The sequence below is a fragment of the Saccostrea echinata genome, unplaced genomic scaffold, assembly GCF_033153115.1.
Source record: "Saccostrea echinata isolate AGI-Se365-2 ecotype Australia unplaced genomic scaffold, CSIRO_AGI_Sech_v1 ptg000053l, whole genome shotgun sequence".
In the NCBI taxonomy this organism is placed as follows: Eukaryota; Metazoa; Mollusca; class Bivalvia; order Ostreida; family Ostreidae; genus Saccostrea; species Saccostrea echinata.
This window is the reverse complement of record NW_026889802.1, coordinates 2670411-2689519: the sequence shown is the minus strand read 5'-3', so window position 1 is coordinate 2689519 and position 19109 is coordinate 2670411. Positions and strand designations below refer to the sequence as shown.

The 19109-nt window shown below is 37.3% G+C and overlaps 1 protein-coding gene across 3 annotated transcripts; it reads left to right on the top strand.

The window, feature by feature from the left end:
• The first annotated feature begins 548 nt into the window (after nt 1–548).
• Nucleotides 549–18432, top strand: LOC133204379 (ankyrin repeat domain-containing protein 17-like). Of its 3 annotated transcripts, none has more exons than XM_061340098.1 (35): nt 549–831; nt 4648–4801; nt 5211–5367; nt 5691–5835; nt 5999–6146; nt 6244–6477; nt 6590–6732; nt 6834–7023; nt 7215–7406; nt 7512–7621; nt 7700–7787; nt 7887–8014; nt 8135–8272; nt 8403–8496; nt 8599–9546; nt 9674–10492; nt 10622–10767; nt 10859–11001; nt 11304–11409; nt 11496–11603; nt 11721–11896; nt 12034–12095; nt 12209–12405; nt 12544–12776; nt 12906–13048; nt 13296–13580; nt 13711–13810; nt 13922–14074; nt 14158–14319; nt 14426–15810; nt 15938–16195; nt 16407–16649; nt 17079–17233; nt 17731–17904; nt 18123–18432. In XM_061340098.1, exons 1-35 carry the CDS (start codon nt 658–660, stop codon nt 18156–18158), a joined length of 8127 nt encoding a protein of 2708 aa, XP_061196082.1. In that variant the 5' UTR covers nt 549–657; the 3' UTR covers nt 18159–18432. The 3 variants fall into 3 exon arrangements, with proteins under 3 accessions (XP_061196082.1, XP_061196081.1, XP_061196080.1); XM_061340097.1 differs by having other exon boundaries at nt 5685–5835; XM_061340096.1 differs by having other exon boundaries at nt 5199–5367; nt 5685–5835; nt 17734–17904.
• The last annotated feature ends 677 nt before the right edge of the window (nt 18433–19109 follow it).

The following is a 19109-nucleotide window of genomic DNA, read 5'->3' as shown; positions in this document are numbered from 1 at the left end:
AAAAGAACTTACGACTAAGACCAAAAATGGAATTCGGCTTATAACTTCCTTATAACTTTTATTTACATTGAAAATCATTAAATTAATGTTTTGTTTTGTTTTTTTTTAAGAGTAATGTAGAAGGACTATACTTTTACGTTAGCAATTTTACACAGAATGATTGATTTGGCAAAAATTTAAAAACAACTTAAGTTGTTCTTAGCCGCAAGTTCTTTAGTAAAACAGGCCCCTGAGTTTTTAATTTTCGGCCGATTTGTCAATAGCCTTGGGCCCAGCCCTTTCGGTCGAAGTGACGTTGAGCTAAATGTCCGTGGACCAAGGTGTTGTTGGGCCGACGCCACATGTCTGACATTTGTTCGCCTCATCCAAACATTGACGAATATTTATTGAACTATTTGCATTTCAGTGAAATGTGTATTGAAAATTGGTTTTTCGATTTTAAAAAAATGCGCACTTCCCACATCGCACGCATGCTTCCGGAAAATTTATTAGTTGTCTGCTCCTGCGCACATATGTTCATCCGGGACATTGCAATGGAACACTGGTAATGGCGGTCAAGGTGGCAACTTAGCATGAGGAGAATTGCACACCAAGAACAAGTTTGAATCGAACGAAACGTAATAATTTTATGTTTTTGAGATAAGTTTGATCGCAACAATGCAGAATGTTACCTCAGATGAAAATGTATCAACAAATAAAAACATTAGAACTGTCGAAATCGAGCAAGGTAGTCAGACAGTACCGTATCCATCGCTAGAGAAAAACGAAGCCATACAGTCCTCGCAGTCAACATTTGGCCAAGACATAAGTGATGATGACGAGGTTTCTGATGTAAGTCTCGTGTTAATGTCCACGTCTCAATCAATTTGATGTCAGTAATTTGCAGAAAATGTGTAAATACTTATCGTCAGGAACCTGCGTTTCTAATTGGACAAAAGCATGTGACCATTTTTCCACCAAGAAAGTGCACATAATCCTTTGCTACAAATTTTGTCTCTCTGAAATACGTAAAATACGATTAATATCAATGTAGTCTAAGGATTTCAGAAATATAGAATGCACAGATATGGAAGTATGTAGGATAATGTATGCAAATTAATTTGCACATGATATTGATTTCATTTGGGACTTCCATTCCACAACTTTCTTTCACAGTAATATAATTGTCATCACATTTTAGGGAAATGAAAGTTTTCTATAGTTTTGATGATCAGTGTAGGGTAGATTGAATATGAAAAAGAGATAAAAAGAGGTGTTGACTGAAATTTTCTTGATGATTTGTATATTCAGGATGATATGCACAGAAAATGTAAATTCAGATGTAGATTGTGAATTTAGTGAGTAGCAGTTGGAGTGAAGTATATTTTCTTATAATTTTACCCTTGGATTTCTGATGTTTTATCAAACAAGCATGGCAACACCATAATCTCAGATTTTGTGTCATAAAATATGAACTGAAAGTAGGGCAGGTATAAACACAAGATAAGTATATGGCCATAAGTGAGTCATAGTTGCATTTTCACAGTATATTTTATTGAAAAACTTACTTTTATAAAATCTTATTGTGAGGTCAATTTTAGCCCAATTTCCATGATTTTTTCAATGAATCATGCAGAATTGTTCAATTTTCTTGTCCTTAAATACTAAACAAAATGGTGCACTAATCATTGAGAATGATTTATGAAACTGTCGAGACAAAAATTTCTAAACTCAAATTACTATGATTTCTTAATAAATTAGAGTCTTAACTTTTTTATTTTGCATTTAACAGGTGATATCCCCACAATATTCACAGGTAAAATTAGGTTGAAATTATGTGAAGAAACTGCAAAAAAATCTCCTTTTTATGGTGTTTTAGTCGTAAAAAATAAGCAACAGATAACACTGCAATATTTCCCAAAAATATTAGTGGAAAAATAAAAGTTAATTATGACTCGCTTATGGCCAGGTACTGTATATTTAGCATTTTCTTTTCTTTCAATTGGAAATGGTACGATTCATTTGGGAAAAATGGCAATGAAATATAATAAGGAATTTTTTATTGTTTCAACAAATGATATTCATTCTAAAATTAGGTACTATCAATCCATGTTTTAAAGAATGAACAACAAGAATTCATTGTTTTACAAATTCAATATCTCTTGTTGTCATAATCTGAAGATGACAATTATGTCAGACACTTGCAATATTTGTGGTATTGGGCTATCTACAACACGTCTCGCCACATCTTGGGCTACTTTCGATTCACAAATTAGAAGAATCGGAATATGCCACTATAAAAATTAAAGGAGTAAATCAATTCTTCAAAAATAAGTAAAAACAGGGCGCATCAATAACGGATTCATTCAGATGTGCCTACTCTCCTGATTTGAGTATAATTAAATTTTTATGATTTTTGACTTAAATTAGAATTTTAAATTAAATTACAATTAATAGATATCCAAATGGATGCTCTCAAACATCAAGGCAGATTAGATTGAGATGCAAAGTAGTTTTGAAAATATTTTCTGACTTGTTGAGTTTTTGCCCAAAGAATCATCATGTGTAAATTAGGTACAGTTTCAACTTTCAAGGCATTTTTTCTGTAACAGTAATGAATAATTTTATGAATGTGATCTCAAATTTTCTGTGCATTGAAAGTAAAAAATGCTTCCTGCATAAAGATCAAATTTAGCTGACTGATGACTACTGAAAACATTAGTTATGGGGATGCAGGTCTGTTCATATATAGTATTTTTTGTTTAGGAGATTAAAAAGAATGGGCATAGTACATGTATTTGAAACTAAGGTTGTCTTTTTAATTTTATGTTCACAATAAACTCAAATTAAAAAAAATATTTTTTTTCTATACAACAGACACAATAACATCTAAAAATTAATTAGTCTTGGTGATGTAAATGTTATAACAGAGATTCATGAGCATTAAGAAGATCAAATAGCATTAAATAGATCAGTTGTTACATATTCTGATAAAAAACCAAAGAGCTAATATTAATAGTGAATGCCCATGATCATGCATAAAATTATAAAAATCACAATCTTAATTTCTAGCATATTTATAATGACTGACATCTGAATAGGAAATCAGATGTGGTGTAAAACTCTAAAGTTCATCTCTTAATTATATACTGTATTACTGCACATTTTTATAAAGCAAACCTTCAATATTATAATGTGCATATCATACACATGGAGTAATTGGCAAATGAAAAAAAAAAAAGACTATGAATCTTTTATGAATGTTTATACATGTATATCCTTTCCACAGCCTTAGTGTAAAAATGCATAATGGCCAAAAACAAGATTCTGACCCCCCCCCCCCCCTTGCAATTAGCCCCAGGGGAGGATATCGTAACAGATTTAGAATGGATTGTGAAAGGAAGTTGTATTCTATCAGTTCTAAAAAATTCTGTCTATTTTTATAGATCTTCAGATAAGCAAAAGGCACAGGGTTTTTTTGTGAAAGCATTTTTCTGGATTTCCATAACCTTCAAACTTTGGCAAGTATAGGTTCCCCTTATTAGGCAGGTACACAGTCTAGGCATCATAACTAAGAAAAAAAACAATAGGGGGTGACAAAGAAAGGAGAGAAAAACTGCACCATAAAAGCAAAAAAAAAGTCTTTCATGCATACTTCTATTTTGGGTGACCCCTACACCCTGACCTGTTGACACCATAGGATTGCTCATTGAGAAGCACATTAAACACATGGTTTTTTTTTTTGATGCAGAGTATTTATTGATACAGTGGTTTATTTTTTTTTGGGGGGGGGGGGGGGAGGGGAAACCCATTCAAATGGACATTATTTAAATTATTGTTGACTAGAAGTAGCCTCTCTTATCTTCATCCCCCAAAGTTTCATTTTGTTGTAGCACCTAGACATTAGGACTTCTATATCTCAAAAACACAACTTCTGAATTGACATTTTTAACAGAAGTCATTTGATTTTGATGAAGAAAAAGGTAACAATGAAAATGAAGCTGACTTATTGAAACATAATATTTCATTCTGTTATGTTTGGACAGGTTAAAAACAATTTTGTACTTGTAACACTTGGAAACGCTAAAATTGTGTCGCTTTCTGTTCTGATTCTTTACAAAATGGAAATGGATGCCAAATTATTGTATATGACTCTTTTTGATTCTGATCTCAATACAGTTTTGATTTATGTCAGAAATGGAGTATTCATAGGGAAAAGATGTTTAACTCTGTCTTTTCTTGATCAAGATGCATGTAAAGTAAAAGTTAATATATGATCCATAAACAATTTGAAAGACATGAACAATATCAGATGCCTTTTTTTTTTTTAATTTCAAAATCATTTTCTTCATCATTAGACTGTGATAACCTTTTATTTGACCAATAAAATAATATAGGAATGGCAGGATGATATTAAAATGAAAAATTATTTATAGTTCCAAAATTAGTTTTCAAGTTACAAATATCTTCACTTTTGAATATCTATTGCACTTTCCCTGGAGACAAATTATGATGTACCAATACCTTGCAGGGAGATAGATCTAATCATTACATTCAGTGGATATAATTTGATATCATTTTCATTTATTCTTCCAGATTCTATAACAAAACATATCTATAGCATGGTTTACTGACAGACTTCATACATGATTTTTATCTCTCATCTAGGTTGGTTCCTTTATAATGGATCATGACATCGATGAAGAAGACCAGGATATTGAACCAAAATTTCTTTTACCAACAGAAGGAATAGAGGCATCAAACATCCCTTCAATAGACCCTGAAACACACGCCCGACTTGAGGCCTTATTGGAGGCAGCAGGTAATCATTACGATTGATTTGTCAATACTGCTACTTACTGTACTGGATAGGCACCATAGTATGTTCATTGTTATAAAGTAAAGTAATGCAGCAATATGTTATTCAAAGAGATTGAATGAAAGTAAAATAAATTTGTCAAGATTTTTTTTTTTAACCAATTTTGTCTTGTTTTCATCTCGAGACTTGAGGGACTTTAAAATTGAGCTCATTTTACATAAGGCATATAACTCTACAGTAGGAAAACAGTTATGGAATTAAAAAGTGGAGTGAAATAATATTTTACTGTGTGGTCCAAATTTTTAAAAGGTAGATACTTTGTATACAGTGTTCATATAAAAGATGATAAACATACACTTTTCGAAGCTTCTTCTGTTACCTATTAGTATAAAAACCACAGGTTTATCTTCAGGCATAGGAAAGCTATCAACAGCTGATGGAAAAGCTCTGACTGACCCTGAAGTATTAAGGAAACTAACATCCTCGGTCAGTTGTGCGCTAGATGAAGCAGCTCAAGCCCTACACAGAATGAGAGCAGAGCAGCAGGGACAATTAACAGGAGCAGAGGGGTACTTATCTACACTTACAGTCAAAGATTGTCATACTTTAACATAAAAAAAAAATTTCATATCCATTGGATCAAACATATACAATTCATTTATGAATTGATCGGGAAATGTCCAGAAAAAATCAGATTTTTTCTGGACATTTCCCGATCAATTCATAAATGAATTGTATATGTTTGATCCAATGGATATGAAATTTTTTTTTTCATGTTAAGTCGGAGAAAATATCTTAAATAAAGATATCAAAGCGAATCTGTTTGAATTTAAATGTAAATCATCATCTATCCCTTGGGTTAAATATTATTGATAATTGTTTAAAGTTCCAGGTCCCTGGCTGAAGCTTGCAGTGATGGGGACGTACCAACAGTCCGTAAACTGTTACACGAGGGAGGAAGTGTTCATGAGACCACTGAAGAAGGAGAAAGCTTACTTTCACTAGCGTGTTCAGCTGGTTATTATGAACTGGCTCAAGTAAGTTTTGAATCTAATGCTGGATGTAATATCTCTGAAAGTTTTAGGAAAAGAACTGTAAACTTTCACATCCAGTTTAATTGTGCAGAAAATAAATGTTTATTTTACAAATTTCCTTTTTAGCTTATTTCACATGTAAGCAATGAAGTGAATTGTTTTACAGGTCTTATTGGCAATGAAGGCTAATGTAGAAGACAGAGGGATCAAGGGAGACTGTACCCCTCTAATGGAAGCTGCCAGTGGGGGATATGTGGACATTGTTAAACTTCTCATCACTCATGATGCAGATGTCAATGCACAGTCCTCTGCAGGTACCGTATTTTGATGCCAAAATCTGGCTTAAATTTAATCATTTCTACATGTATTAATATCTAAATTGATTCCTGTAATCCATATTTACTCGTCTAGGCAACACCCCTCTGCACTATGCAGCATGTGGTGGGTTTGAAGATGTAGTGCAAGAATTGATAGAGGCCGGAGCCAATGTTGAACAGCACAACGAGAATGGACACACCCCATTAATGGAGTCAGCCAGTGCGGGACATGTAGGTGTGGCCAGAATTCTCCTAGCTGCTGGGGCAGGAATCAACACCCACTCTAATGAATTTAAGGAGAGTGCTCTCACCTTAGCTTGTTATAAAGGTAAGTTTGTATAGCTTTTGAATACTGCTTAAACTTATGTTCTGTGAAATGAGTAGTTTTTATCTACATGTATGTTTGGAGAAATTATATAAGATGTAATGCATGTTAACAGGGCATTTAGAAATGGTGAAGTTTTTGCTGGAAGCAGGGGCAGATCAAGAGCACAAGACAGATGAAATGCACACAGCATTAATGGAAGCTTCAATGGATGGACATGTAGAAGTGGCACGGCTTCTGCTGGACAGTGGTGCCCAGGTCAGTGGTGGATCCATATCAATCAATTCCATGCGGTATGAAATATTACTGAAAATAAAGAACTATCATGATGTGATAGAGAATCATGTTTTGTATTGTAGGTCAATATGCCAGCTGACAGCTTTGAGTCTCCCCTCACTCTGGCAGCCTGTGGAGGCCATGTTGATTTGGCAGCCCTGCTGATCGAAAGAGGAGCTAATCTAGAGGAGGTGAATGATGAGGGATACACTCCTCTAATGGAGGCTGCTAGAGAGGGTCATGAGGAAATGGTTGGATTACTTCTGGCAAATGGTGAGTAATGTCTGGCAAATGAGTTCAAGAATACATATTACCAGTCAATTTCCAGCCTCATTAGACAATTAAACCATACCATCTGTTTGATGTATTGATTTCAGATTTCAGATTTAAAGAAGGGAACAAGTGAAAGTTTTTTAGAAGTACATGTACATGTAATTTAAAGGAAATGTTTCCTTCTATTACAGGAGCTTACATTAATGCTCAGACAGAGGAGACCCAGGAAACAGGATTAACCCTGGCTTGCTGTGGGGGATTTCTAGAAGTGGCAGACTTCTTGATTAAAGCAGGGGCAAACATAGAGCTGGGCTGTAGCACTCCATTGATGGAGGCTGCACAAGAAGGACATCTAGATCTTGTGCGGTATCTCTTGAAAGCAGGTTGGTCTTGGCATTTATTTATGATTATCCATCAATTTAAAAAGATGTACAGAGATGAATATATACTTTATTGGAAGAGATTAATGAGAGGATTTATGTCTCTAGGTGCAAACGTCCATGCTACCACTGGGACTGGAGACACAGCTTTGACATATGCTTGTGAAAATGGTCACACCGATGTTGCAGAGGCTCTTCTGGAGCATGGAGCTGAACTGGTATGTAATGATTTTTGCAATATTCAGTCAAATTGCATTGTTTTGATGATCTGATTTATTTATGAATGTTTCACACAGGAACATGAGTCGGAGGGAGGCAGAACACCACTGATGAAAGCTGCAAGGGCTGGCTATCTCTGTACAGTGCAATTTCTCATCAGCAAAGGTAGTGTACACTCTATATGTATTTGTAGAGGGAGCACTTTGATAATTTTTTTTTATTGTTGTGTGATTTAAAAAATACATATTGGCAATCATTTTGTAGGAGCTGATGTGAACCGTGCAACTTCCACCAATGACCACACTGTCCTTTCTCTTGCCTGTGCTGGTGGACATCTGGCTGTTGTTGAACTCCTCCTGGCCCATGGAGCTGACCCAGCCCACAAACTGAAGGCAAGGCATAAGTTCATGTTAGAAATCCCCAAAAAGTATAACATTGAAGTACATTGTATATGCAAGTGATATTCCAGATCTTTGTCACACATATCAATGGACCTTTTTTTCCCTTTTTAGGATGGGTCTACAATGATCATTGAGGCTGCCAAAGGTGGGCATACACAGGTTGTCAAGCTTTTGTTGGAGTATCCAAACAGAGTACTTATGAATTCCCCTGAATCTGCCCTTGTACCATCAGAGAGCAACATTCCTGAGGTATTCCTCTGATTCTAGTCAAAAAATATATAATTGGATTCTTTCTTTTCAAATGTTATATTTTCTTAGTTGCTGAAAGTACACATTTTTGGTGATAAGTATATTTATTGGGTTGTATTATGTGTTGCAGTCACGTGTACCTGTGCAGGGCCTGGGAAACATTGTTCCTCCAAGTGATCCCAATTCTTCGCCTGCTCAGAATAACATTACCTCTCTCCAAACAGGTAGAAACAACTTGCATGAATATCTAAGAATTTTTTGGAGTATAAAAGAAAAATTCCAGGTATCATAAAGATGATGAAATTGTAAATCTTTTTATTTGCTAGCTGCACAAAATGTGATAAAGAAGGCTAGTGAGAAGGATGCTAATCTTCCCCTGAGAAATCCTGACCAGGTGTGGAAAAACATGCAGAAATCTGTAGGGAAAAGAAACCATAACAACAGTGGGGGTGACGGTTCAAGTAAACCCAGCAAAACCACAAATATACCACCACCACCCCCTCCCCCAGCCGTCACCCCTCAGCCTGGGGACAGTACACCAACACCCCCACAGTATGGGGACATGGGGAATCTACCAGATGAATCTCTGGATGTCAAGGCCAGTGAAAGATTAGAGGCAATCATTAATAACGTTATGGCAAAAGAATTAGATAGCACCTCAGCAACGAGAGAGGAACAGATCCTTAGGAAGCAGCAGATTCTTCATGAGCTACAGAAGGTCGAGAAAGAATTGCAGGAGAAGGCACAGGCGCAGTTGTTCTTGAGTGCTCAGCATCAGCTTGAGCAGCAGCAACAACAGCAGCACCTGCAGCATGTCCTGCAACAAGGGGCTAAAGTTCTACAGCGAACTCTGGAAGTACAAGTCAAAATAAAACAGGAAGAGAACAGTGCAGAGGGGTCGTCCTCAGAGGAAAAGGTAGAGGGTGAATCGCCAGCCAGCCCTCAGCCCTCCAATGACCTTGACAAACAAGTTACAAGTCTCTTACCAGCGGATGTTGCAGCTAGCGGCCAGATTGTATTCCCAAACATACCGTATGATTCCAATCTGTTACCAGCATCTTCTAGTCAGCCCATGAGTCTGCCCTCACCAGCTTCATCTGAAGCCAGCACACCAAAGGAGAGTAAAGACTGGCCGCGCAATAACGGAAATACCCCAAAACGTGGAGCCAATGGTAAGGGAGGCAACAGAGTAAAAACTCCTAGTTCCAGTGCTCCTACCACACCAACTGCAACCTCAGCTCCTTCGAACATGCTACCTGGAGATCAGAACAAAGGTCAGTTGTGAAATGCATTATGCTTTTTCTCCGAGTCATTCTCAGGACTCATTATTTTTTTCTTTTAGGGAAAGTGATATTCAGAAGATCAGCTTCAATATACAGTATCTGATATCTCTTATTTCAGGAAACCAGTCCAACCAGCAAGTTGCTCAATCATCAGCTGGTATCCAGTCTCCAGCCAACAACAACTCTGCTGTGGCTCTGGCAACTTACAGACAACAAATCCAGAATATTGTTCTTCGTCATCAACAACAGCAACAGTTGCAACTACAACAGCAACAACAAAATCCCCAGCAACAGCAGAATCAATCCCAACAACAAACCATCCAGTTTCCACAGCTCCCTCAATTACAACTGACTCCAGAGCAACAAGAACACCTACTTACTATGTTGTCTCAACAAACCTTCCAACCCCAGATAACCAATCCTTCTATGTCCTGTCAACAGATACCCCAGCAGATCCCACAACAACAGTTTGCACAGCAACCCATGATCCAGCAACCCCTTCAGCTGATTCAGCCACCACAGCCAATGACTCAGCAGCAACAACAGCAACTTCTGCAGCAGCAGCAACAAGCTCAGATATTGACACAGCAGTTACAACAGCAGATCAAACCTCCACAACCTGCACCGCCTCAAACAGCCCAGGTACAAAAGAATGCTCGCACCAAGCGACATCTGTACACCAATCAACAACAGGCGACAGGCAATGGGAACATGCAGGGTATTGAGACCATAACTCCCCCACCTTCCACACCACTTACCCCAAATCCCTCTCCAGCCTCACCTCAGAGCATCTCCCCACTCTGTACCCCAGATCTAGACTCCCAAACGGAGAGCAATCATGACACAGCATTGACATTAGCCTGTCATGGGGGACACTCGGAGCTTGTCAACCTCCTGTTATCAAAAGGAGCAGACATTGAGCATAGGGACAAAAAAGGTACATGTAATAATGTTTTACATATTCTGCATAAAATATACATCATTTGACATTTGATTTGCTGAAGAACAATTGATGCAGGAGTTGAATAATAACAGCTTCAATTTACACTGAATGATGGAATTTCAGGTTTCACTCCATTGATTCTGGCTGCAACAGCAGGTCATGTTGATGTTGTTGAAATCTTGTTGGAATCAGGAGCAGATATGGAGGCTCAGTCAGAGAGAACAAAAGACACTCCACTCTCTCTGGCTTGCTCTGGTGGTAGATATGAGGTAAGAGAAGAACACTGTATTATGAAATGCTGGTTTGATTTTTGATGGAATTGATTTCCAGGTAATGACAAATTGTGCTATTTTGTAACAGGTGGTTGAGCTGTTGCTTTCGAAGGGTGCCAACAAGGAACACAGGAATGTCTCAGATTATACCCCTCTAAGTCTGGCTGCCTCGGGAGGATATGTAAACATCATCAAACTTCTCCTGTCTCATGGAGCAGAAATCAATTCCAGGTAATATGAGGTCTTGAATTGGGATTTCTTCAAACTTGTAGTTGTTTCTATTATAGTGAATTACTACTAACAGGTTATTTTAGCAATAGACAAAGTTAACAATTTTATCCAAAAGTGGCCAAATATATTAGTGTAGTTAATTTTTAGTGATTTTGGGATAAGTATATTTATTATACTGTATTTGTGCTTGAATTATTAGCAATACTTCATTTCAGCATTGACAAAACCATCACTAATAATGCCAAAATTAGATGATCGCTAAATATTCTTGTTATATGTTATGTGCCTATAATTTTTTCTAGGACTGGAAGTAAACTAGGCATTTCTCCTTTAATGTTGGCGGCAATGAATGGACACACAGCAGCAGTGAAGCTCTTACTGGACATGGGAAGTGACATCAATGCACAGGTAAGCATCATTTTTATATGGACATTAGAATTACACATGTAAATGTGAGGAAAACGTTTGCATTATTATCAACTTACCATCTTCAGATTGAGACAAACAGAAACACAGCTTTGACCTTGGCCTGTTTCCAAGGTAGACATGAAGTAGTGAGTCTACTGGTAGATAGAAAAGCCAATATTGAACACAGGGCTAAGGTTAGTATTGCATGTTTTATGGATTTAAACATTGACATTGACTAGTGCTATTAAATTTGTTTTTTCTAATTTTTTTTTAAACACTGTAAAAATTTATTGTCATTGTTCACACTTCAGACTGGTCTAACCCCACTGATGGAGGCAGCCTCAGGAGGCTATGTGGAAGTTGGTAGAGTGTTGCTGGATAAAGGGGCTGATGTCAACGCCCCTCCTGTTCCTTCCTCAAGGGACACTGCTCTGACTATTGCCGCAGACAAAGGACATTACAGATTTGTAGAACTCCTTTTGTCAAGGTTTGTAAAATTATTTGTACCCATTAAAAACACTGATTGAAAAGAGTTTCAGTGAAAATTATTTGTACCCATTGAAAAACAATGATTGAAATGAAACTTGCATGTACATGTACCTATATATCTGGATTACATTTTAGGAATGCTGCAGTAGATGTGAAGAACAAGAAGGGGAACTCTCCTCTTTGGCTTGCGTGCAATGGTAAGTATAGAAATGTGATGCTATACTATTTAGAATTGATGAATAAATCTATGTGTAGTTTCATTAATGAAGGACTTGATATTCAATATTTACACGTCTGTGTTGTGTTTCAGGAGGTCATTTAGATGTTGTTCAGTTATTGGTATCAGCAGGAGCTGATATTGACAGTCAAGACAATCGTAAGGTCTCCTGCTTAATGTCATCGTTTCGTAAAGGTCATGTGAAGGTTAGCAAGTGGATGGTGAAGCATGTAAACCAATTTCCATCGGATCAAGAGCTGTCCAGATATATTGCTACTGTGTCTGATAAGGTACAACAGATCTATTTATACTAGTGTGAAAATGCATGCAGATAGTTTTCATTTATTTTAGAATAAGTCAAATTGCTAAAGAATTATTAACAGACTCTTTTTTTCCCTGATGATTAATAAAATGACATTTCCTTATAGGAACTACAGAAGAAATGTCAACAGTGCATGGAGATCATTGTAAGTGCTAAAGATCGACAAGCAGCAGAGGCCTTTAAAAATGCCAACATTTTACTGGAGGAGTTGGACAAGGAGAGACAACATGAGGAAAACAAGAAAGCAGCGGCTGCCAAAAAGAGAGAGAGAAAGAAGAAGAAAAAGAAGGAAAAACAACAGGAGAAAGATGTCAAAGATCCAGAGGAGGAAGAAGAGGAGTAAGTATTAAAAGATGATTCATATACACTATAGTAATGATTGCATATGCTCTTAAGTTTCTGATAAAGATTGAGTCTGTAATACATATGTATCAGAGATTCAAACATTTACAATTGTATTTTGTTCAGCACAAACAGCAATAGTAAGAACTCTACACCAGAACCAGAAAATTGTGAGGATGACCATTACCATCCAGAAAAGGAAGAAAAATTAGATCTTGATGAAAGGATCCCAATGACTCCCCCAACTGCCACTGTTGTGTCGACCATGGGTAAATTACATATTAAGGATCTGTTCTTATTAATTTGATGAAAACTTTTCTAGAACTACATGTATATACACTGTATATACATATACATGTACTTGTGTCTTAAATAATAATATTTTGTAAGAACTACATTATATACATGTACATGTATGTTAAATACTAACAAATTTAATAGAACTTCGTCATATACATGTACATGGATCTTAAATGCTAACATTTTGTATTAATCTTAAATAACCTTACTTTTCAGGCACTTTGTTACCAACTGCCAGTGAACCAACTTACAGCAAATCAGGGAGGAACAAGAATAACAATCGCATTGTTGAAACGTCTACCATAAGTTCAACGGAATCTAGAAAGAACAAGAGAAATCGCAAAGAGAAAGAGAGAGTATCAGATGTAGAGAATGTCCCTGTACCAGTCACTACCACCAGGACTCTTAGTACCACTACCACTTCCAACCACTCAACTGGACAGGAGAGTGTGAACAGGAAGAAAAAGGGGGATAACTCAGCTTCATCAGCATTTGGATCTGGTAAGTTGGATTTGCTACTCTGAAACTCTTTTATTATATTAAAATGCTAATTTGCTTTAGAAATATAGAAAAAAAGAATTGATTTACTGAATTACAGGGTTGAAGATTATGATTATGTTTCTTGTTGCAGGTATTGGGGATTTGGATGACTTTGGTACTCTTCCAGCGAGCTTGAAAATCAGTGATAGAGAAGTGGAGAAACTAAGAAAGAATGTGGAGAAAACCAAGCCGTAAGTATACTGTGTTCTAAAAGAAATTCTTATCTAAAGCACTCTGTAAAATGATTCCAGTTCTTTCTTTGCTTTCTTTGTAAAGGCAAGAAAACAATTTCTTATTTACAGTGATAAGTCAGACCATGTGTTGCATGTCAACAAACAGAATGGTGAAAATGTGACACCCTCTGTTCACAGCCTTCATGTGAAGTCAACTCCTGTGATAGCAAGCCCAAAGAAAGGTCAAAAGAAGGAAGAGGGATGGAAAGAGGTCGTCAGAAGGTAACTGCAACCTCTTCAGTGTAAATCAAAACGCATTTATAATTGTGCATTGCAGTAGTTATATTGGAATAACTCTTTTGCAGACCAGTCTCCTGCAAGTCCAAGAAAGTGCAAGTGCCCTCATCTGCCATCAGTCGTGTAATTGGTCGAGGGGGTTGTAATATCAATGCTATAAGAGAGGTTTCAGGGGCACATATTGAAGTAGAGAAACAACGTGGATCTGGAGAGAGGGTCATTACCATCAGGTTAGCTCAACTTTTGAAGAAAAAAGAGCTGTTATGCCGTGAAAACTCGTATTGAGGTGTAATTAAAATTAATCAATTACACACTAATCACTTCCTGTCATTGTAGGGGCACTGTGGAAGGAACCAAGCAGGCTCATACCCTCATCTCTGCTCTGGTAGCAGATCCAGACAAGGATTTGCTGGAACTTCTACCTAAAAATAAGAACAAGACCAGCACTAAAGACCAGTCCATGTTCTTTATTCCCGAGACTGTGTTGCCTCCAGCAACAACACATGGCCAGACATCATCTTCCAGCACAAAGACATCCTCTAACACCAGAAATATGGGTCCTCGTGGTCAAAATCAGTCAAGCAGTGCTCGATCCCAAACAACCGTCAGTAGCTCTGTTCCTAGTTCAATGGTGTGGGGTGGTCCACCAGCACAACCACCTGTTCCATCCCCAAGGAGGAATCAACCAAAACAGACTTCATCAATCCAACTAGTGCAGACCAACCCAGAGAAAAATGTCACTCGCCAACTGTTTCCTAATGAAACAAAGAATAGAGGAGGGTTTGGAGTACCACTCAGTACCTGTAGTAACACATCAGTTTCTTATACTCTGGCTTCTTCTACCTCTAAAGTGACAACCTCAGGTTCCCCTGTTTTTACCATTAAACCTGATATCAGTAAACAGCCATTGCCAAACAAGCCAGTACAGATACGACCACCTGTTCCAGGGAATGTCAAGGTACTTCAGCGACCAGGAAGTCACAAACAGGATCCACAACCATTGCCTATAATAAGTGGACAGCAGAACGGACCTACTGCTCCAACCGTAATAGGGCCAAATGGACAATTTCTGCCACCTAATTCTCATGCTGGATCCTTTTCACCTTTTAATAATTTATTCAGCAATGTTGCTGATCAGCTCTTGAAAAAGGATGATGCCTCTGAGAGGATGAATTTTGCCAGTGTTGCAGCAGCAGGAGTGATTGGCAGTCTCACCACTTCTAGTGCTGCATCAGATTTAGCTCCAACAAAAGTTGATCCTCAACTTCAGGCCAAAGCTCCTGGATTCAGACCTGTCAGAAACCCATCCCCACAGGAAATGGAAATGAGATTTAAAGGAATGCAAATGCCACCTCAGATGATGAATGAAATCGATAGTAGAATGTTCCGCACTGGTATGCCCAATCAATCCCCATCAATGTCTCCAAGATCTAGTACATCTACACCTAATACTAACATGTCCCCACGAAATCAGACAAATGCTAGTATTGATCCTGGTCACATTTCATCTACAGCTGGTCAGAAAGAGGAATATTCAACACCATCTCAACCTATGACTCTGCCAAAGATTGAGAGTACACTCAATCCAAATGCTCCAGATTTCACTTCACGCCAAGCAGGAGCTCCACCAAATCACCCAGGAGGAAACATGCCACCTAACAACTTGGCTATGGGATATCTTCTGTACCAACAGGCACTGGCTCAGCAGCTGCAAAATTTGGGTAATTTAATTATTTTTGGGATGTCTCACAAAATCTATATTATTAGGTCTTGTGATATCACTCAAGGTTAAAATTTTCCTAAATTGGAACCTTACAATAACTCCATTTGAAATTTGAATTTGATTAGGTGGCCCAGGACCTAACTTGTTGTCACCAGGGATGATATCACAGCAGGAATTTGCCAACTTGATCCATCAGTTTGTGGCAAGTGGACAGGCTCAGCCTCCTGCAGGATCATCCCCATCAGTGGGGGTCCCAACAAGTGGCAACACTGTCCCCTCAGGCCTGGGTGTACCAGGACAACCTCCTGTTCCACCACGTCCCTTCTCTCCTCTTACACAAGGGCGACCCAGTAGTGCTCCATTAATGGGTGGGATGCCAAGAGGTAAATTTCTCAGTGGCATCATCATTTGCTTGGCATTCCCATTTTCATTTCATTTTGTCCTTGTTTATCATTTATCCCAACCCCTCATGCATTTCACTGCACATTTCATCTGACATTTAACTTATATGAACTATAACCAATGCACATCTGATTATGACTTGTGTGTTGCATATTATTAAAGTAAAACTAAATGAATACAATCTTGTTGCAGATGGGAATTCCCCTGGTCCTATTGGTCCCCCACCTCCTGCTGCATCACCCCTCACTGTGTCCCCCCAATTGTCTGACCAGATCAAGACAGAGGATAGGAGACCTGTAGGACCTATAGGAGGAGAGCGACCAATGGGTCCTATTGGAGGAGAGAGGGCGCAGCGACGTGCCCCTGGCCCCATTCCAGCACCTACCATGTCTACCGCTAATGACTACAGTCCAGCTTTCTGGAACATTGCCAATGGTATGTTTTTGCATTGTTCCAAATTAAGAAATTAAAAGCAATTTTTTCTGTTGGAACATTTTTTATCTTTTATAATACAGTTGAACTTCTGTATCTCCAACACTGATATCTCGAATATCATGGATATGTCAAAGTGATTGAGGTCCCAACCACTTATTCTTTATGTATTTTACCCTTGATATCATATCTCAAATATATGGATATCTCAAATTTTTTCTTGGTCCCATTGAGTTCGAGATAACAAGGTTTATCTGTATATAAGCAGTTTCCTATATACATATATAGTACAAAAAGATGAAGTGACTCTTTTCTGCTGTCAGAACTTGCAATCATTGAAATGATTTAATCTGAAAAACCATAATTGTTTACTGCATCTATGTAATGAATAATCTGAATCACATTTAAGGTTACTAACCTGTCTGATTTTAGAACTAAGCATGCAATGGGGGCCTGTGAGTACAGCTTCCTCTATACATGACAACAGTTCCCCTGCAATCACCTCCAGTGAGGCTTCTCTTAAAAATCATACAGATTTTTTGGAAGGGAGAGACATGTCTGACCAACAAATGGACAAAGTTCTGAATGTAAGCTTTAAGTATATGTACATGGAATACTACAACCATGCTGAAAATTAGGGTATAATGAATAGAATTTGATTATTGGTATTTATTTCCTTTTTAAATTGTATAGCTCACATCAAAGTTAGATAAGCTTTTTGCGAAATCACCCCTCCTCCCACTTTTGCTTCAGTCTTGAAGTTTCAAGTCTGGAGCAGTTTCATTTCTCCAGAAACTATAAGTCACACCTGCAGGGATGTTGCATCTAGAGATACTTACTACTAAAATGCTTCAGATACAGTATCTTCTCATAGATAATATTTGTAAATAATATAAGGATATACTCTACTGTCGTTACCTTCCAATGCTACATTTACTGAATGTTTAACTGAAACACCGCATCAATAGAAATATTTTTTATTCTTATTGTACAATCATTTGATATTTAAACTTAAGTCCTTTACATGCATTACATTTATTGAAGTGAGCTTTGTAATCATTGATTACCTTTATTCTTTCTCCAGCAGAGTAGCTCTATGAGTATGGAGTACTACACTAAGGGTATTGGTCCTGGGGGAGGTCAGTTCTCAATGGCTCAGCAGAGCTTTATTCCTGGTCCAGTGGGGGATGGAATACCAAACAATAACATGTGGAATCCACAGGTGAAGGGGCAGGTGTCTGAAGCTTCCGATAAAGTGGTGAGTGGAAAGTGGTGTTTATAGTTTCTTACTTTATAAATTTTCAGTTAAATTTTGTAAGTGCATGTATTTGTATTCTGGGTTAATACACAGAATTTTGTTTGGTGCCTAAAATCAAAGCAAGATTACATGCATATATGAAACAATTATTTTGGTAATTGATAACAAGATACAGAATGGAATTCACACTTATATACTGTTTTATCTTCACTAAACAGATGTGGAATTCTTGGAGTTCACAGACCAGCATGTAATGGTTGATTTTATCCAAAAAAGGATGTGGCTATTATTCCCAGAGAATTTTTGTTGATTGGTTTGATTTTGACAGTGATGACACATGTAATATGATTATTCTTTATGTAGCATGTGAACATGAAATCTTCTTGTAATGACTGTAGACATGAAAACAGAATGCTTGCATCATTTTCCTTGTTATTTGTCAAAGCTGATAGCAATTCCCATTTGAAGGCAAAAATCTAGTTGTATGTATTCAAGGTGTATAAATAAAAAAGTACCTTGGAATTCAAAGTGTTTGTTAAAGTTTTTTTTCTTTTTCTGAAAATATTCTTCCCTCCCCCACCCCCCAAAAAATATGTTGCTTTTAAGATGTAATGCATTGACTTTAAATTGCTGGGTTCATATTCTGATTCAGGTGCAGTCAGTCGTAATTCATGATCACCATCTAAGCATCATGCAGCAATTTTTCAAAAAATATTAGCTACGCATTAGGTGCTTCTCATGTTTTTCTGTCACAAACTTAGAGACAATATGGCGCATCTCATAAAAAATAAGGACTTGATAACATTTTCTAATAGGAATTGAAATTTTTTTTTACAACTAAATGTATAAACTTTTGGAAATTACAAGTTTTATAATTAAATAATTTTTATTATTAAAATTAATAATTATTTATGGACCATAAATATATACATCGCAACAGGGGCTCCACATTCCATGCTACTCAGGCATGCATACTTATCATAAACAATACAGCATGGTAAAAGATGGTAGCCCGGTAAGCCTGCTACCTTGACAAAGTCAACAAAAGAAAAAAACGAAAATAGAGCTTCAAAATGCAAATTTCCTGACCAAATTTTAGTTGGGAATTAATTTAACCATTGAATGAGCAAGACTCGCGCAGGGCTTGTGAAGGTTTTTCTCGAAAGGTTTGTTGATGCACGTTATCATTTCTCCATCGCTTTCAA

Bases quoted from the DNA above. Each gene is read 5' to 3' on its own strand.
- LOC133204379 (XM_061340096.1), top strand. From the start codon at position 658: ATGCAGAATGTTACCTCAGATGAAAATGTATCAACAAATAAAAACATT. The intron at 7,024-7,214 runs GTGAGTAATGTC...CTTCTATTACAG, and splicing joins TGGATTACTTCTGGCAAATG to GAGCTTACATTAATGCTCAG. The intron at 15,811-15,937 runs GTAATTTAATTA...GAATTTGATTAG, and splicing joins TCAGCAGCTGCAAAATTTGG to GTGGCCCAGGACCTAACTTG.